The sequence below is a fragment of the Budorcas taxicolor genome, chromosome 2, assembly GCF_023091745.1.
Source record: "Budorcas taxicolor isolate Tak-1 chromosome 2, Takin1.1, whole genome shotgun sequence".
Taxonomy (NCBI): Eukaryota; Metazoa; Chordata; class Mammalia; order Artiodactyla; family Bovidae; genus Budorcas; species Budorcas taxicolor.
The window spans coordinates 151,117,855-151,136,970 of record NC_068911.1 but is presented as its reverse complement, the minus strand read 5'-3'; the positions used below and the strand labels follow the sequence as shown (position 1 = coordinate 151,136,970).

Sequence of the window (19,116 nt, the reverse complement as noted above, 5' to 3'; positions counted from 1 at the left end):
AGATAAATGAGGACTGAAAAGCTTGTTGACATCAGAGTAATCGATGATCATAGTGAGAGATGTTTGATGGAATAAAATGGATATCTGGGTGCAGTCTTGTTCTCCTTTTACTGTTCCCTTCCACCCTAAGCTTTAGATTCTACCTGTATGTTGATGGTGAAGGACAGGGAAGTGCGGTGTGCTGCAGTCCATGGAATCACAAAGAGCTGGACACGGATTTAGTGACTTAACAACAATAGATGACTTGAGAAGTTTTATTTCCAGTGTATTTCCTCTGTTTTCAACTCAAAGTCTAAATAGCTAATTGTCTGCTGGACATCTTAATTTGATTTTTTTTCGTTAAGAGTTTCAAAAGAACAAATCTGAAACCAGTCTCCCCTCCATACCTAAATATGTTATTTTCCAGTATCCCATTTTATTAAGTGGTATTTCCATTTACGTAGTCTAGAACCTTGAAAACCAGTCTTGACTTCTCATCATCCCATGTATCTATACGCTCTTCAGGTTCTATTTATTGTATTTCCATTATGTGTCTTGGATCTATTTCTGTATATTTTCATTATCACTTTTGTAATTCAAGCCACAACACTTTTTCACCTGGACTTAATGTTCCTTATAGTCTCATCTGTAAAATGGGAATGATCTCCTTGTTGGACTGCTATAAGGATTAAATGAAATAACCATGGTAAGCACATTACATTAAATAGCCAGTGAGTATTAACTATTATTGTAATTGTTATTATAAGCTGAATCACTTCAATACTGTCCTATCTGGTTCTAATTTCTTTCATTCTTGCTTTTGTCACTCTCCTTCCCAAACCCAAACCAACCATATCACTTTTCCATTTAGCAGTAACATGTCATTTGTCTGCTTAAAAACCTTCAGTGGATTTCCCATGACTAAATATTTATTACATTAGGATAAAATTAAAAATGTTTACTATGATGTGTAAGATTCTGCATAACCTGATTCTTTCCCACTTCATTTCACCCCATTCTCTTTTCCCTCACTAAACTCCAGCCACAGTGTTTTTCATTTGCTTAGTTACACCAAGTTATTTCCCACCACAGAACCTTTGCATGTGTGGTTCTGGACTGTTCCAGCATGACTATCTCTCAATTAACTCATTCTTCAATTTTCACCTGATGTGGTACTTCCTTAGAGAAGCCTTCTCTTGATACTCTCTAACCTGTATCCCCCTGCTGCTGCTCAGTCGCTTCAGTCGTGTCTGACTCTGTGCTATCCCATAGACAGCAGCCCACCAGACTCCCCCACCCCTGGGATTCTCCAGGCAAGAACACGAGTGGGTTGCCATTTCCTTCTCCAATGCATGAAAGTGAAAAGTGAAAGTGAAGTCCCTCAGTCATGTCCGACTCTTAGAGACCCCATGGACTGCAGCCTACCAGGCTTCTCCACCCATGGGATTTTCCAGGCGAGCGTACTGGAGTGGGATGCCATTGCCTTCTCTGTGTATCCCCCTGCTGCTACTGCTGCTAAGTCACTTCAGTCGTGTCTGACTCTGTGTGACCCCACAGACGGCAGCCCACCAGGCTCCCCCGTCCCTGGGATTCTCCAGGCAAGAACACTGGAGTGGGTTGCCGTTTCCTTCTCCAGTGCATGAAAGTGAAAAGTGAAAGTGAAGTCACTCAGTCGTGTCTGACCCTCAGCGACCCCATGGACTGTAGCCTGCCAGGCTCCTCCATCCATGGGACTTTCCAGGCAAGAGTACTGGAGTGGGGTGCCATCGCCTTCTCCGGTGTATCCCCCTACCCATCCTAAATTAGGTACCCTGTGAGAATTTCTCACCATGCCCTGAACTTTATACTATATTCAGTACTTTTAATTATATATTTACTTGTGTGATTTAAAGTCTATCTTCTACTTGAATATGGGTTAGAAATGATTTCATTTCTATTTCTCAAGAATTTGTTGAAATAAATAAGTAAATTGGAGCTTGCTAGAAGAACCATCATGTCTTTGGGAAACACCAGCTTACTGATATTTTTGTCAGCTGATGGCAAGCGCCTTTTTTCACTCCACAGACAAAAGATGCAAAAAGACAAAGTTTCCCTCTTTGGGCAATATTACCTGTTCCTAGGTCATAGAATCATTCAGACTTTAGGTTCTTTGAATTGGAGAAAAATTTCATTGAGGTCAACTTCTCTCTTTATTTTCAGCCACCACACAATTTTATCTCTTTGTGCATTAGTTTTATGGCTCATTTTAGGAAAGAAAGCCCTTAGAAATCAAAGCAGTGATTTACATATTTTAACAACAGGTTAAACTTCGAGACCAGTAAACAAGTTTCCAAAAATATGTAAAGAAAAATTTCATGTTTAAGTAAGTTGCTGGTGGTGGTTATGGAAGAGAATACCAAAATTTAATAATTTGTGTGTGTAGAACAAAATATGTGTAGAGAAATAGGAAATTAAAAATAGGAGTGCCAAACACAGAAGCATTTGGATTTGCTAGGTAGTGATGAGCTGTTAAAATGTTTGAGAGAATGTTTCAATTAAGCAAGAGGAATAAGTTCTAAAGATAAGCTGTACAACATTGTACCTATAGTTAACAATACTATATTGTACACTTAAATGTTTGTTAAGAGGGTAGATCTCATGTTAAATATTCTTACCGCGATAAAATTAAAAAATATTTTTAATGCTTGGGAGGGGAATTAGCCTCAGTAGCAAGTATTTTAGCATTTACTAAGTACCTGTTGTTTTGTTGGAGTAAAAAAGAAAGTAAGGCAGGTCCCCTCCATCTCCCCCTTCTCCTTGAGAGAGAAAGTTGAGAGAACTAGTGCACTCTTTAGTTGGTGTGCTAAGTCAATTCAGTCGTGTCTGACTCTTTGCCACCCCATGGACTGTAGCCTGCCAGCCTCCTCTGTCCATAGGATTTTCCAGGCAAAGATGCCAGAGTGGGTTGCCATTTCCTCCTCCAAGGGATCTTCTTGACACAGGGATCAAACCTACGTCTCTTATGTCCCCTGCATTGGCAGGCGGGTTCTTTACCACTAGCACCACCTGAGTTGGTAAGAGATTTGTTGCATAGAAAAAGCTTGAGAGAATGAAGACTGTAAAGTGGTTGCTGCAGACCTTTGAGGATGCAGTATGGTAGCAGTTACAAACATGAGTTCTGGTGTGTTTCTTACTGACTCTTAAGTAACCATGGATAAATTACCTAATCTAAGCCTCGGTTTCCTCATTTGTAAATTAGTGATATTAATAATCCCTGTTCTTCAGGATATTGTAAAGATTATGAAATATTGCATGTATGGTGCTTCATACTGTGCCTAGTAAGTGTTGAGTAATAAATATTAGGTGGGAAAGATTAGCAAAGTGATGTGTTTCTGAATTAGGGTGGTAGTAATGAATGACTGTTTCAAATAAGAACAAGGCTAAAGCTGATGCGGAGATTTTTTGTGCCTAAATGACAGTGGAAAGAGAAATGTGGGAAAGTCTGGGGAATCTCTTAAAGAGGACATGGACTGTGTCATGCTCACATTTGTGTCCCTACCATAGCGCCATCAAATTGGAGTAACTCAATAAATGATTTTTTACCAAGTGAACAAAGGAGTTTAGAGTTGATGTTGTAACAGTCAAGAAGATAGTGAGAAGTGTTTGGGTAGAAGAACTTCAGGGAAAATTGAGGCTTTTAAGAGGCCTAAATTTGAGAAACAAGCCCATGAATTTAGTTTTGAAAGAAAAGTAAAAAACCTAGTTTACCCACCTTTTGAAATTTGTATCAGCATCTTTTGAAAGTGGTGATTTAAAACCATGATACGTAACAATGTTTGTAAAGTTAACAAAAGAAATACTGCCTTTTTAGTTTCAAAATGTAACAGGAATAAATAAACCAAGATACGAATTGATCTAGGGGCAGGCTCTGGGAGTCCCTCATTTTGCACAGCAGATATATTCCTAAAGTTGTTGAGTCCGTGTCTGTGTGTGTGTGTGTGTGTGGTATGTGTACAAGTGTATCTTGAGCATTATACTTCAAATGTTTTTAGTAGTTTGTGAGTTTTAAATAGTCAGAGGGTTAATCTTCGTTGTGTAAATGAGCACATTTTGAAAATTGTAATTTTGTAAATGAGATTTTTTTTTTAAAAAAAGCACACTTATATTTCCTTTAGCTGAGTTGATGGCACCTGGAGAACTGGCATAGCTGCAGAATATGAGTAGTTCCCCAAGAAGAGTGCATTGCCTTTGGCACAAGGATCAGAATAAAGGTGAATTGTTATTACATAGGGTTTTTCAGTAAAAGTCTCTGAAAAGTAAGTAATGTTTTTATTTTGGATATATGTTTCCAAGAGTATGCTAACTAGCAAGAACTGACCATTTTCTTCTATTTTGTAGTAGTAATTTTTGTGTTTTAGCATGCTTTCTTAAGCCACAGAATACCCTCTGCATAAGAATATTTTCAAAGCAGTACCTGAAATAAGAGCATTTAAATAACTATAGAGGGTATAAAAACATCTTTGCCAATGTTATTGAGCTTTCACAGATTGCTCAGAATTGAAGAGTGATTTCAAAAATGGTGAAGAAATTTAGGGAAAAGCAAATCTCTTTGGATGTACCTAAAGAATAATTGGTTTTTCTTGTACTTTGTCTTCCTAATATCACTTTGACAGTGAATTAGCATTACAGAGTTTAATGAAACCTTGTCTTTGTTAGGTTCATAGAAAGTTGAACTGTTACTGGATCATGCTAGATACTTGAAGGGAAACTTAGTGTTCTTTCCTCTTAACCAAATAGGGCAAACTGATAATATAATCAGTGTACAAAAGAAAATGCAGCTTATTCATTTAGTGCAAGAGTAGACAATGGACTGGATTGAGACATTAAGAAAAAATTGTATTGATTCTGCCAATTTTATGTCTTGTACCTTTTAGGTTTTTTCTCTTAGCAGAAAGAGATTACTAGTAGAAATTGTTAAGAAAAGGTTCAATATCTGAAGTAAAATTTTATACACTTAACCAAAACTCTGCATCAGAATATTTGAGAATTATATGTAGAGAAATCATGTATTACATGTAGAGAAAATTATAGAGGGAAACAGAAGTAACCAGTAAAGTTTTTTCTTACATACTTTATTGAACTTTGAAATCTTTATTTCCAAATCTTGTTAAATAATCTAATTTTTTAAAATATGTTTTTGTTGGAGGAATTCAAGGTCAATGTCCTTTATTTACTTTTTGGTCTGTAAGGAAAACACTGGGTTTTAACTATTCCCTTATAATTTGGCATCCTAAATGTATAAGAAAAGATGAGATAATTTGATAAGCCTCTTAAAGTATAGCTTCTTCATTGAGCAGTAGATTATATGAATCCTAGTTTAGACAAGTTTGCTGATGTTTTTTGTTTTAATAATGCATTCTGTAACTGCATATTCTTGTTTTTCTCATTGATATGTGGACAGCTTTGCATTTAGGAGAAATTCAGATGCACATAGAAAAAGACTGGAAGTAGTTTTCAAAGAATGAGATATATAGTACAGAATGATGTTCCTGTAAAGAGCTTAATAAATATAATCCCATACTGGCCATATAAAAGGGGTTTATGGTTCTAGTATCTGCTGCTGTATATTTTAACTGTAAAATGATAAAATTGATTGTGCTGGTTTATTATTCTTGAATAATGACGTGGTTTCTTATGTGCCAGACAGTGTCCTAGTGGGGATGCAAAAACAAAGAACATATTCCCTGTCTTCAAATAATAGAGTTTTCCATTTTCATTTGGTGGCTCTCTGTAGGGAGCACTGGTGTGGGCTTCTCAACATCCATCATACCCCAACTGATAAGTCTAGGACAGTTGGGCCTGTCTTCCATCCCACATAGAAGAGAGAGACAAAGAGGTAAATAGATAGTTGGTAATACAATGTGATGACTGCCCTACTAGTGGTAAATGCAGGGTACAGCAGAAGAGCAAAGCATTAAATGCTCTCAGTGTGTATATGGGATGAGAGAATAATCGAAAGATAGCTAGAAAGGGCATCTTAGAGAAGATAATATCTAAATTGAGTTTTGATTTGATAGCCAGGATAATTTAAAAGGGGGGGTTGTGGAAGATGGGGAGAATAGGTAAAAAACCCTCCAGATGTAGACCACAAAGATATAGTGGCATGAGAATACATGCCTTTTTAAGGAAAATTGTAAATAGTAGATGGCTGAATTTGGAGAGTTTATTGGGGTTAGAGGGGTAAGCAGGGCATGAATCATGAAGGGTGTTTATGTCATGTGAATGAGTAGATTTTATTGTGAGGGCATGTGCTCTGTTGTGCTCAGTTGTTCAGTCATGTCCAACTCTTTGTGACCCCATGGACTGCAGCCCACATGGGGAGCTGTTGAATGATTTTGTGGATAGTGATGTGAGGTGATCTGAGGTTCATTATGAAGATGTCTGGAGGGTATATAGAGGTTAAACTGACAAATTTACCTTCCATTTCCAGTCCAATACTAATAATCATCAAGAGAGATGTTAAAGATAACTCATGTTTTTGGCATGGACAACTGGAGTAGAAGAGGGATCACATATTCTTGGCAGTGCAATGAGACAGAGTGGAAAAAATCTCAAGGCTATATCCAAGCAGTAAAGCATTAAATTAGTAATTGTTAAAAAAAAAAGGCATTACAAACACATTGCTGATTTTGTAGTTACTAGTTGGAACAAAATGTCACATTAACAGACAGGTCTGTGAACAATAGTGGCCTCTATTACTTTGATGGATTCATACACTCAGATAATTAGAGTATATAAATCTGGCCACAATTAGGCACTCAAAAAATTCAATCACTGAATAATACTAGAGGACTTACGATGCAAAACACCTTAAACAATTCAAAGTGTTTTCATATCTCTCTTTAAATTTATTCTTAGGTGTTTGATATATAGCACCTTGGGGCCTTGAACTAGGGTTCTCCAGTCTATATCTTACCTCTAGGTGGGTTTTGTTTGATTTGAAACTTTGAATTCATTGTCCAGAATTTAAAAGGGGCAGTTTGACATAAAAATTTGATTGCATTTTCTTGAAGAATTTGATGATCTGGTAATGCTGGGTTCATGGCAAAGCTGGCTAGATTTGAATAGAAGTTTTCATATTTTGCCTGTCTAAATCGTTTGTGTCACCTGTTTAGCCTCTATAGGCAGTTGGTTGGTGACCATTGTTAACAAATTGTCTGGAATCTTTGGAGAAAGAGGTGTTGCAGACAAGGAATAAATTCAGAAAGTGGACACTAATTTCATTCATATTGAAGCCGCTGTCTATTGAATGCCTAATGAGTTTTAGCAATATTTCATTTAATTCTGCAACACTATAGCATTGCTGTTTTACAGCTGAGAAAACTAGTGGTGAGGAAAGGTAAGTTAAAAGTTAGTAAGTGACAGAGCTGGCTCCTGATACTTAAATCTAGTATGTTTTTCCTTTGTACATATATTACTGTTTTTAGCTTTTCTAGTTGAGTTGTTTAGGCAGAGGCAAAGTTTAATGGTTTTTAACTTATTAAATTAAGAATCTGTATTAGAGGCCATGTTTCTAGAGATTTGAAGGCTGTAGTGTAAATTTTGTTTTAATTTTATTTGATTGTGTATATATGTATAACACTGTTTGATAATCATTTTCTGCTGTTTAATTGTATTTACTTGGTGACATCTGTTAAGCTAGTTTTAAGAGTCTTAGACATTCTGTCATATCTGTAAGTATCAGAAGTTCACTTGGGAAATTTGAGTATTTGTGAAAGATAAAAATGGTAAAAATTCTTTCCAGGAATGGTAGAGTTAAAACATAAATAGTAGGTGGATCTTAGGAAGAGGGGTTTTTTGGTTAGTTTTCCCTAGAGAATAAATGATTTTCTCAAATAATGTAGTTGTTGAGGTTAAATTAATTTGATTATTCTCATGATTATTTATTCATATAATATGTTTTATACATGTGGATATGCTTAGGTGATATGATTTGATGTTTCAGTAGGAACTCAATTCTAAAGAATGGAATCAGCTGACTGAATTTTTTTTTTTTTTTAACTTATATTTGAAATTCAACATCCTTTAGAATCATGAAGGAAGGTAAAAGTTGGCCATATTGCCATGGGCACTCACACTGAGAATGGAATCTTTAGTATTCCTGATTGTCATACAGTGACAGCAGTATGGTTGTTAATGCTGCAAAATGCAAAATTTAGGCACTAAATGGACTCAGGTACATGGCTAAGGAGAGAGCATGTACAGAAAAAATAAAAGGTGGGTAAATTCAGTCACTGAACATCAGTGACTGCTTCATTTGTTCTTACCAGTGCTATCCAGCTAATCAGAGCCTTTGAGGATATTTAATAAAAGGTAGTTTATTGAAAATGGAGAAAAAGACGTATGATGGTTCATTAAGTGTTCTCTTTCAAACTCTTGTTTTAAATCACTAGTAAGTTGTAACTTATTATTTTATTTTATTTTTCTTCCTTAGACTGTGTCAGGTGAAGGTGTATTTTTTCTTTTTAATTTGGCTAGAAGCAATTTATTTTTAAAGAAAATATGTCTCCTCTGAAGATACATGGCCCTATCAGAATTCGAAGTATGCAGACTGGGATTACAAAATGGAAAGAAGGATCCTTTGAAGTTGTGGAAAAAGAGAATAAAGTCAGCCTAGTAGTTCACTACAATACTGGAGGGATTCCAAGGATATTTCAGGTATTAACCAAATTTTGATTTGGAATAGACCTTCAAATCACATCCTTTAGTGAACAGCTATTCTCTGCCACACTAAATATCATAGTACCCCTACTAGATTACTATTTGTTTAATTTTCAGGTCGCTGATACTGTTAAAAATTATTCAGCAGAATTGTTGATGGTCTATAATAAAGAGTAGAAAGTAGTCACCATTGTTGAAAAGAAACTGGTGGGAAGAGGAAGCTGGGAGAAACTGTGTCTGGATACTGTCTAAACTATTTTTAAAACCACATTAGGATAACTTCAGTTATGAAGTTATGTCCCCACCCCCTGGGAACCAACATATGTGATAAATTCATCACTATTTAGTATTAGCTTTTAATAGGATTCATTAGTGTCTTTTTAATTTCGTCTTCCTAATTAATCCTGCCAAAGGTTGTGGTATGGACCATTCAAGGATGATATTCAGGGTCATCCTTATAGCCATTTTCTTCTGTTAACTTTTTTTTTAAATTATTTATTTATTTGGCAGCATTGGGTCTAAGATCTTCATTGCATCATGCAGGATCTTTTGTTGCAGTGCAGAGATTCTTTAGTTTTGGTGTGCAGACTTAGTTTGCTTTGCAGCATGTGGGATAATAGTTCTCTGACCAGGGGTCAAACCCGAGTCCCCTGCATTGTAAGGCAGATTCTTAACCTTTGGACTACCAGGGAAGTCCCTCTTCTGTTAACTTTTGAAGGACCTCGTTATTTTATCACTATAAAAAATAATTTTGTTTTCACTTCTGTCTTGTACAGCCAAGAATTACTTCTGTTGATATGAGCTGAATTTAACGTCTTACGTTTTCTGCACTTAAAAATGCTATATTTGTTAATTAGATTATATAAAAGTGTAATATTCTAAAGTACTCTTTTGAAGAGTAATTTATAAAACTTTATGCTTGAGAACTTGAGCTGAAGTAAAATTTCTGTTTTTGCTTTTAACTTTTAAAAGTAAATTGGTTATGATTTTTATGTATCAAAAGTATTCTTAAATAGATTATAGGTGGTGACATGCGTAGTAGAAACAATAGTTTCTACCACATTCATATACATGTGACCATCTCAATGAAAGATTTTTTTTAAAACAGAGATTCAGTCTTTGAGTCCTCAACTCAAATTAGCACTCAGTAAATTTTTTTTTTTAATTTAAATACTTAAGCAAACATAGATCTTTAGAAGCATGATGAGTCTACCTGTGATTAAACTTTTCATCTCAGTTCTAGATCAGTTTTGCATTGAGCATTCATTTGTTAACCTCCTGTAGATTACTGTGATGGGTACTGGGCTAAGAATACAGAGTTGAGTGAGGCACTTTTCCTCTCAAACTTAAGAGTAACCAAATGCATTCTCAGCTGTAAAAATACCTCAGAGATACTGATGTAACATAAAGAAGGAAGTGTATTGTGCTCTGAGAATTTAAAGGATAGGTAAGAATTTGCTAGACACAGTGAAGGTAAGGTAAAGATGATTTCTATAATGTACAGATACATGCTAGTGTGAATCAACATTCAGGAAACCAGAAAATTATTTTAAAGTAAATGGACAGTGGAGTGTGAATGGCAGTAGTAGAGGCTAAGAGCTACATAGAAACCAGATCTTGAAATATCCAGATCTTCTTTGTCATACTAAAGGGAACTTAGTTACTAGGGAGCCAAGAATCTTAAGTTTAAATTCCTTTGGCAGCTAGGTAGATGACTTTCAAGAGGTAGTGGGAGAATAAGGACATGTAAGAGGTTATTGTGGGAGTTCAGATGAGAAATGAAAGTCTTGAGCAAAGGATAAGACAGTGGAAGAAGCAAAAGGAAGCAAATACAGATTTCAAGAGATTTCAAGATTTAACTCATTAAATTTGGGAGGTGAGGGAAAGACCTGCTTGAGTCTAAAACCTGTCATTTAAATTTGAAATATAAATTAAGTCTAGTAAATTGTTTTTTCATCTTTATCTAAAAATTATCACAAGGTAAGGTCAGTTCAGTGTAGTTCAGTCGCTCAGTCGTGTCCGACTCTTTGCAACCCCATGAACTGCATGCAGCACTCCAGGCCTCCCCGTCCATCACCAACTCCTGGAGTTTACCCAAATTCATGTCTATTGAATTGGTGATACCATCCAACCATCTCATCCTTTGTGATTTCCTTCAGTCTTTCCCAGCATCAGGGTCTTTTCCAGTGAGTCAGCTCTTCGCATCAGGTGGCCAAAGTATTGGAGTTTCAGCTTCAACATCAGTCCTTCCAAAGAACACCCAGGACTGATCTCCTTTAGGATGGACTGGTTGGATCTCCCTGGAGTCCAAGGGACCCTCAAGAGTCTTCTCTAACACCACAGTTCAAAAGCATCAATTCTTCTGCCCTCAGCTTTCTTTATAGTCCAACTCTCACATCCATACATGACCACTGGAAAAACCATAGCCTTGACTAGACGGACCTTTGTTGACAAAGTAATGTCACAAGGTTAACTATCCCTAATTTTAAAAATTGTGAGATGCTTTTACTTCTTTCTTCATGCTGTTCAGAGGGTATGTCTTCAGCAAAAGGCAACTTTAGAAACCTCTGTATATGCTTGCTGAGGGAGAATGTTAGAAAATAAGGATGACTGGTTGTGAGAATTATTAAGATAAAAGTTAAAGATTTATTGATTTAGTCTTGGAAAATTTTCATTCAAGAAAAAATAAAAGTTATCACTTAATAGCATATATCTAGAGTCTGGAAGAGTATAAGAGAAGTATTGAACCAGATCTGGGGAGTGGGAGAAGTAAGCTAAGAGAGTTCCAGAGAACTTATGAGCTTTGTGATTGAAAGTTAATTGAGCCTGCTTAGATAGTTTAAAAAAAAAAAAGATGTTCTAATGTAGGTAAAGGTTTATGTTGATGTGTTTTTGAGAAATAGAATTCTTTTCAGGATTATAGTTTGGATCAGAATATCCTTTTTCATTGCAGCTACATAAACCACTTGCTAGATATTTTATAAGCTTTTGTTTAGAAAGGAAAAAAGCTTCTAATCCAATATGACTTTCTAAACTGGTGATGGTATAACCATCAAAGCTTAGAAAATTAACTTCTTTGTTTTCGTAACTATACCTGAAAATATGCAGTTCCTACCAAAAAAGTCAAGAGTGTTAGGATTACTCTGTAAAATTTTAATAGTGTTTGCCTCTCCTAGACGTGAAATCTTTGATTTAAATGTATCAAGACATGGAAACTCTTTTTGATTGGGTAAAAAAAAAAAAAATATGGGAAAGAGTAAGAAATGTATCTTAGAACGTATAAAGTTTAGTATTCATTATACAACTTACTATGCTTCATTATAATTCATTTTTAATGATACTCTTCCTTTTGTGTTGATCAGCTAAGTCATAACATTAAAAATGTGGTGCTTCGACCCAGTGGAGCAAAGCAAAGCCGCTTAATGTTAACTCTACAAGATAACAGCTTCTTGTCTATTGATAAAGTACCAAGTAAGGATGCAGAGGAAATGAGGTTGTTTCTAGATGCAGTCCATCAAAACAGGCTTAATGCAGGTAAGCACTAATCATCTGAGGGTCTAACATTAGTTATAAAAAATATTACTAGATTGTAGGCAAGTATCCCTCTTGAATATTGATGCAAAAATTTCAACACAATCCTTTCAACAGCACACTGAAAGGATTATACACCATGACCAAGTGGGATTTATTTCTGGAATGCAAGAATAGTTTAAGATACGGGAAAAATCTGGCAGTGTGATACATCAAATTTAACAGAATGATGGACAAAAACCACATGATCATCTTGATGCATTAAAAGCATTTGATAAAATTTAACTTTGTTTCATGATGGAAACATGGAAACAAAGTTGGAATTAAAGGAATCTATCTTACCTCAACATAATAAGTGCCTTATATGAAAAGCCAATAGCTCAGTGATGGAAAACTGAAAGGTTTTCCAAAATCAGAAACAAGGCAAGGATGACCCCTTTTACCCCTTCTATTCAACATAATACTGGAAGTCCTAGGCAGAGCACTTAGGCAAGAAAAAGAAATGAAAAACATCCAAATTGAAAAGGAAGAAGTAAATTTGTGTTTGTTCTCAGATGACATGATTGTTTATGTAGAACACCCTAAGGACTCCACAAAAGAGTGTGTGTCTAAGGAAGGAGTAGGATTTAAATTACATTTGGGAAAACTTACCTTGTCATATAAATGTTATATAGTTGCTTTTTTATATGAAATTTTTTCTGAGGTTTTATTTTTCTATACAAACAGAAGGTACCGTAGAAATTCAAGTAGTGTGATCAGATTCCCCTACTTCCTCCAACCCCTTTCATGTAAAATGTTTTGACTTTAAAGAATACATACTTATAAGCATCTTTTTAGGAGTAATCTGTTGCTCAAAATGAGTTTTTCACTCTTACTTTTATTATTCTCCAGCTCTGTCATCATCAGTACTTTGTTATTACTGGTATTTTATAGTTAACAAACTGCTGAGTTTTTTTTTTTAACAAATATAACACATTAAAAACGTTTAGAAAGTAAAGATGTAGCAGTGCCTCCTTGCTTGTATTTAATAGCTATTTGATAAACTATTTTCTTGTTTAAAAAAATTTTTTTATGGTTATTTGCCATTTGGTTCATATTCATCATGTGTTCATGTTACCAAATCTGAATGAACCATGTCAGTTTTCTAAATACTGAATTTTAGAATTGAGTTGAGTGCCATTTAAAAGTTTTAGAATATGTTAGGGATTATGTCTACATTTCTGTTTTATTTTTATTTTCTGTTTATTTTATTATTTTCTGTTTTTTATTTTCTGTTTATATTTTTGTTTTATTCCATATTAATTGAACCACTGTTTTAAAAATTGACATATGTAAGAAAGTATGTCTCTGAATGCATTAGAGTGGAAAGCACAACAGACTGGGGCCCAGATTTGAGTCTGAACAACATGGTGTAATGGAAAAACACACTTTGGACCTAAACAGATTTGGGTTTGAATCCTAGCCCTGCTTATATCCTGTGCAGTTTTGGGCAGTTCCTTTAATTAAAGAGTTTCAGTTTCCTCATCTCTAAAATGAATGTTTTCTTACCTTAATTTCAGTGCTTAATAAAAAATTAGAGTTCATTAATGTAAGTCATAACCCGTATTTGATAGGTACACAGTAAGTCATTACTGCTTTTAGAGTGACTAGCTGTGGACTTAACTTATTCTGTACTCTTGGTCAAGTTGTTTTAATCTTCTAAGTTGTCGTAACTGCCCCAAAGTGTAAGCTAATGAATATAAGAACACTTTGAAACATTTAAAGTATAATGTGTGGTGTTTGTAATCAATGGGAAAAAGACTAATGGTTGATGAACAGTGTTGTCTATAAATAGGACAACTAGCTAACCATTTAAGAAGACAGTAAAACTGAGTCCTTATCTTACTCCTTCATCTAAATAGATTTTACACTGATCAAAGATTTCAGTGTTTAAAAAAAAAGTGATAAAAGTATTATTAGAAGAGTAGAATGGATTTTAACATATTATGTGGATGGGAATGACCTTTTTGAGTATGACAAAAAACCAGAATCAATAAAGGAAAAGGTTAATAACTTGGACTGTGTAAAAAATTTAAATGATCTCTGTGACAAGGAAAGAAGAAAAGATGAAAATATTAGTCACAGTGACAGAGTTAATATTACTAGTATATAAATACTGACTTTCCAAATCAGTAAGAAAAAGACAGTTCAGTAGAGAAATAGACATATAGGAAAACTCAGGAAGAAAAACAGGTGTCTCAGAAATGTGAAAAAATTCTCGGCTTCACCAATAATTAAACAAATTCAAATTCTTATTATCACATTGGCAGTAGTGTGAGGGGAGGCCAGCCACTCTAATATACTTGGTAGGGGCTTGGAGATTTTTGTTTTTTTTGAGGAATAGTGGTAATATCAGTTTAGTTTAAAATTGTACATCCTTTACCCCAACAATTCTTATTCTAAGGAATTTTACCCTATGAAAATTGTTGCATTAGTGCAAGAAGATATGTAAAAGGATGTTTGGCATTATTTGCAGTGTTTATAAATTTAAAACATTCCAGATGATCTTCAGTGGGAAATTAACAAAATTAAAATATAGACTACTGGGTGGTTTTTTTGGCCACCTGCAGCTTATGAGATCTTGAGTTCCCCAGCCAGGGCCACTGGCAATGGAAGCACGGAGTCCTAACCACTGAATTGCCAGGGAATTCCCTTTAAATACTTTTTAAAGTATATGAAAATCCATATTTATACATTACCTTGCATGTCCTTTAAACTAGCATTGATTTCTTTAGAGAAGAAGCCACTTATTCTGTTCGCTGAACTTAGAAAGTTTTGGGGTATGCATTATTAGAAGTATGTCTGTCACTGGTTCTGACACGTGCTTAGCATCCAGTGTGCAAAGTTAGTTCACTGACTGACTTTGCTATAGTGTTAATTACCAAATGTTTATACAGGAGAATCTCTAGCATTCAAAAATTTATCCTTCTACTACATATTTCCAAGTTTTTGCATTGTTACTTAATTTTTTGCTTGATCCTAGCTCTAAATTGTTACTGTACATATCGGAATTATTTTCTGTCAGATAAGCACTTAGATTTGTTTTATTTTTCCTGTTTCTGTTTCCTTAGTATTAAATAATAATAATGACAAATCTCTTAGTTAAAGTAATTGATTGGATTTTTTTTCTCCCCCCACCAGCCATGAAACCTTCTCAGGGTTCTGGTAGTTTTGGAGCTATTCTGGGCAGCAGGGCCTCACAGAAGGAAACCAACAGGCAGCTTTCTTACTCGGACAATCAGGTATGTTCATTTGAATCTTTCTAGCTTTTTTTTAAAAGATGATAATCTTAGACATTCTATAAGGTAGTTGCAGGAAGTAGAATTTAGATTGTAATGTCTAATAATTCTGGCATTATCACAAGGATACTTTACACATACCTGAAATTTATCACAGTGTAGTTTTTGAAAACATAGCTTTGAAGTTAGATGTGGGTTTGAGATTTGATGCTGCCTCTTACTAGTTGTAGGCCATTGGAGAAGCTCCTTCTTAGGTATCTCAAGCCTTAGTACCCATCTGTAAAATTGAGACAGCAAAAATACTTTAAGCGTTGCTGTGAAATAATGCGTATTATAAAAATGCTTAGCCCCCAATACCATGTACTAACAACCCTGTAAATATTTGCTGTTGCTATTTCTTTGATACTTTTTTGAGTCTGTTCTACATTATGAACTTTACCTATACTATACGATATCAGACTGATTTGTTAGGTCTTCTATTTGCTTTTTAATAATTTTTCTTTCATAAATATTCAGCCAGTCCTGAGACTTACTTTGCACTATTGCACCTTAGCAGTCCTGTGTCTCTTAATTTGTCTTACAAAGGTAAACCAGGTGTATAGAGAAACTTGGAAACTCTCCTGTAAGTAATGAATTCTGTTTGACTGTGTGGAGATGGGTTGATTACTTAAAGCACTAAGCAGTCAGTGAATAAGGTTTCTTTTTGTTAGTTTCTTTTTACAAGTTGAGTGTTGTTTTTTTTTTAACGTTTTTATTGAGGCATGATTGATATCCAGTAAATTGCACATATTTAAAGTGTGCGGTTTGATATGTTTTGATTTATGTACGTACCTGCAAAATCATCACCATAATCAAACTAGTGAACATAGCCATAGCCCTTGAAAGCTTCTTCATCGCATTTTGTAATCCTTCTCTCCAGCTCCCTGTCTGGCCCGTATCCCTAAGCCATGAGTGAATTGCCCTCTGTCACTCTAGATTACTTTGCATTTTCTAGAGTTTTATATAAGTGGAATCAGTGTATAATTTTTTGTTTGGGTTTTTTACTCATAATTACTTTGAGGTTCATCCATTTACAGGTAGAAATTTAAAGTGTTAGAATATTTAAACTGTAAGTGTTAATATATCTAGTAGAGGCAAATATTTATACTTCCACAAATAATGATTTCTATTAATAGTGGGATTATAAAATCAATTTTGTGTGTTGTGACTACCATTAAATAAAATAGAATAGAAAATAATAGAGAACATATTCTACACAGTAAGGATAAGTACTGGTTTTTGAAATTTTCAGTTTTATTTGTATGTATGTATAATAGGTTGTGATGTAGAATATTTCTCACTGTGGGGTCATGGTCAAAAAAGATTGAAAAATATGCAAAACAGTATGCATATAGCATGCTACCATTTATGTAACTAGAAAAATAAAATACTGATTTTCATTTCCTTAAAAATGTAGACTACTTACAAGGTGTGTAGGAGGATGGGAAGTAGAACTGAGTGAATGACATTGGGGTGATAAAAGAGACTTCTCAGTATATGGCTTTTATAATAGTGTTTTGGTTTTTTTTTTTTTAATCTTGAGAATCAATTATCCATTTGAAAATCAACTTTTTAAATCATTCATCCAGATGACCTCAGATTCTTTTTTTTTATTCTAAGATTGTAATTCTGTGGAAAGTAATTAGAAGTCTTCCATAGAGTTAAAGTGTGTATTCTCTCAGAATATTTTTGCTGTGTTTTGGGGTAGACTCTGATTCATCTTCTGCCAGTAGGTTCTGTCTCACCTTCAATCTCCCCATCATTTTATGTATTTGTTTCATTTCTCCATACTAGAACCCCCTCAAAAATCATATGCTGTACATGTGACTTGGCTTTTAAATTGTGGCAACTAAATGTCATTGTTGCTCCTTTTTCTCACATTTATGTCACTTTGCTGTAATGTGCTGTGCTTAGTCGCTCAATTGTGTCCAGCTCTTTGTGACTCCATGGACTGTAGCCCTCCAGGCTCCTCTGTATATGGGGATTCTCCAGGCAATAATACTGGAGTGGATTGCCATGTACTTCTGCAAGGGATCTTCCTAACCCAGGGATTGAACCCAGGTCTCCCATATTGCAGGCAGATTCTTTACCAGCTGAGCCACCAGGGAAGCTCACTGTAAATTAGTCATAATTGGATTTTCTTTCTTACAGATCTACTTTCATGTGGCTCTTATGTCTGTGAGGTTATTTTCTTTTTTTTAAATCAGTAATTCAGAGCAAATTCTTTTCTGCTTCCAGGTATGCTGTGGAATTTCTAAGCTTACAAGAGTAATATAGGAAAATACATATCAAGCTCAATATCTGACACTGATTAGAATCACCTAATGTTCTTTAAAAAAAAGAAGTATTAATGATTGGACCTTACCCCCAGATCAGATAGGCTAGAATCTCTGGAGATGGGTCTCCAATTGTGGATATTTTTTAAAAGTCCCATTTATGAGGATCACTGGTCTAAACATATGCCAATTAATGTGAAAAATTAGCTATGTTAAACTTTATTCTTATAGGTCTCTTCAAAAAGAGGAAGTTTGGAAACTAAAGATGATACTCCGTTTCGAAAAGTTCTTGGTAATCCAAGTAGAGGATCAATTAAGGCTGCAGCAGGAAATGGAGTAACTCCTACCCGGACAATTCCGCCTTTGACATCTACATCCACACCTCTTAGATCAGGGTTACTAGAAAATAGGTATGAAAGATTTTTTTTTTTCTTTCTTAGTCATTAGCTCTGCCTATTTAGAAATGTCTTTTAAGCCTTTTAGAAAGTCCAATAACTTGGGGAAAAGGAGGAGACTTCTAGTTAAAAGAACAACTTGTAAAGTGCATTTTTTGGAGATAATATTTGTCTTTTGTGATTTATGTTAGTGACATGTATAGAGCTTGCAGATACACAGTGTATTTAAATGTGGTGTATAGAGTTAGATAGCAGTAGTCACAGTTCTTGTTCTTGAGTATGTTGGTTTATGCTTTTTAATAATGTGAAATAACCGTTTTTCTCTGTTCTCTGTAGGACTGAAAAGAGAAAAAGAATGCTGTCATCTGGCTCAGAGTTGAATGAAGATTACCCTAAGGAAAATGATTCATCATCGTAAGTTACTTTAAGAACTTTTATAACATTTGATCAGTGTTTCTTCCATTAATAATTACAACCACTAGAGAAAATTGGGATGGTCTTCAGTTTATGGGAATCTCAGAGACAGAACAGGATTTAGAGTATTTTGGTAACAGTACACTGTAGGCTCAATAGAGAGAGGATTTGGCCATTAGTATTGCTTTGGTCGTTTTAGTGCACTTCTCCCATCTTGGCTTTATTTGTTTGCAACACTTATAATAAGGATAGAGCTGAAGAACTCTATATAAGTGGTTTTTGTTTGCTGCTCTTTTAGTATGAATGCTCCTCCTTCCTTCTTCCCTTTACCTGTAAAAAAAAAAAAAGTACAGTTTTTACCTTATTCATGTGAAAAGTTAACTTACGGGTAAAAGGGTATTAAAACCAGCATAGGTTCTAGGCAAGGAGCATCAGTCCTTTAGAGCTACTTTTGGGGTTGAACAAAAGAGCATACCTGCAGTAGGACAGTCCCTAGCTCACAAT

The 19,116-nt window shown here is 34.9% G+C and overlaps 1 protein-coding gene across 1 annotated transcript in view; it reads left to right on the top strand.

Annotated features, from left to right (window-relative positions):
* Positions 1-8,520: 8,520 nt before the first annotated feature.
* Positions 8,521-19,116, top strand: part of USP37 (ubiquitin specific peptidase 37) — a 77,313-nt gene continuing 66,717 nt past the window's right edge. Inside the window, exons 1-5 of the mRNA XM_052664149.1 lie at positions 8,521-8,676; positions 12,042-12,213; positions 15,391-15,491; positions 18,035-18,213; positions 18,535-18,612. Coding sequence (XP_052520109.1) covers positions 8,521-8,676; positions 12,042-12,213; positions 15,391-15,491; positions 18,035-18,213; positions 18,535-18,612 — 686 coding nt within the window. The remainder of the gene's footprint in view (positions 8,677-12,041; positions 12,214-15,390; positions 15,492-18,034; positions 18,214-18,534; positions 18,613-19,116) is intronic.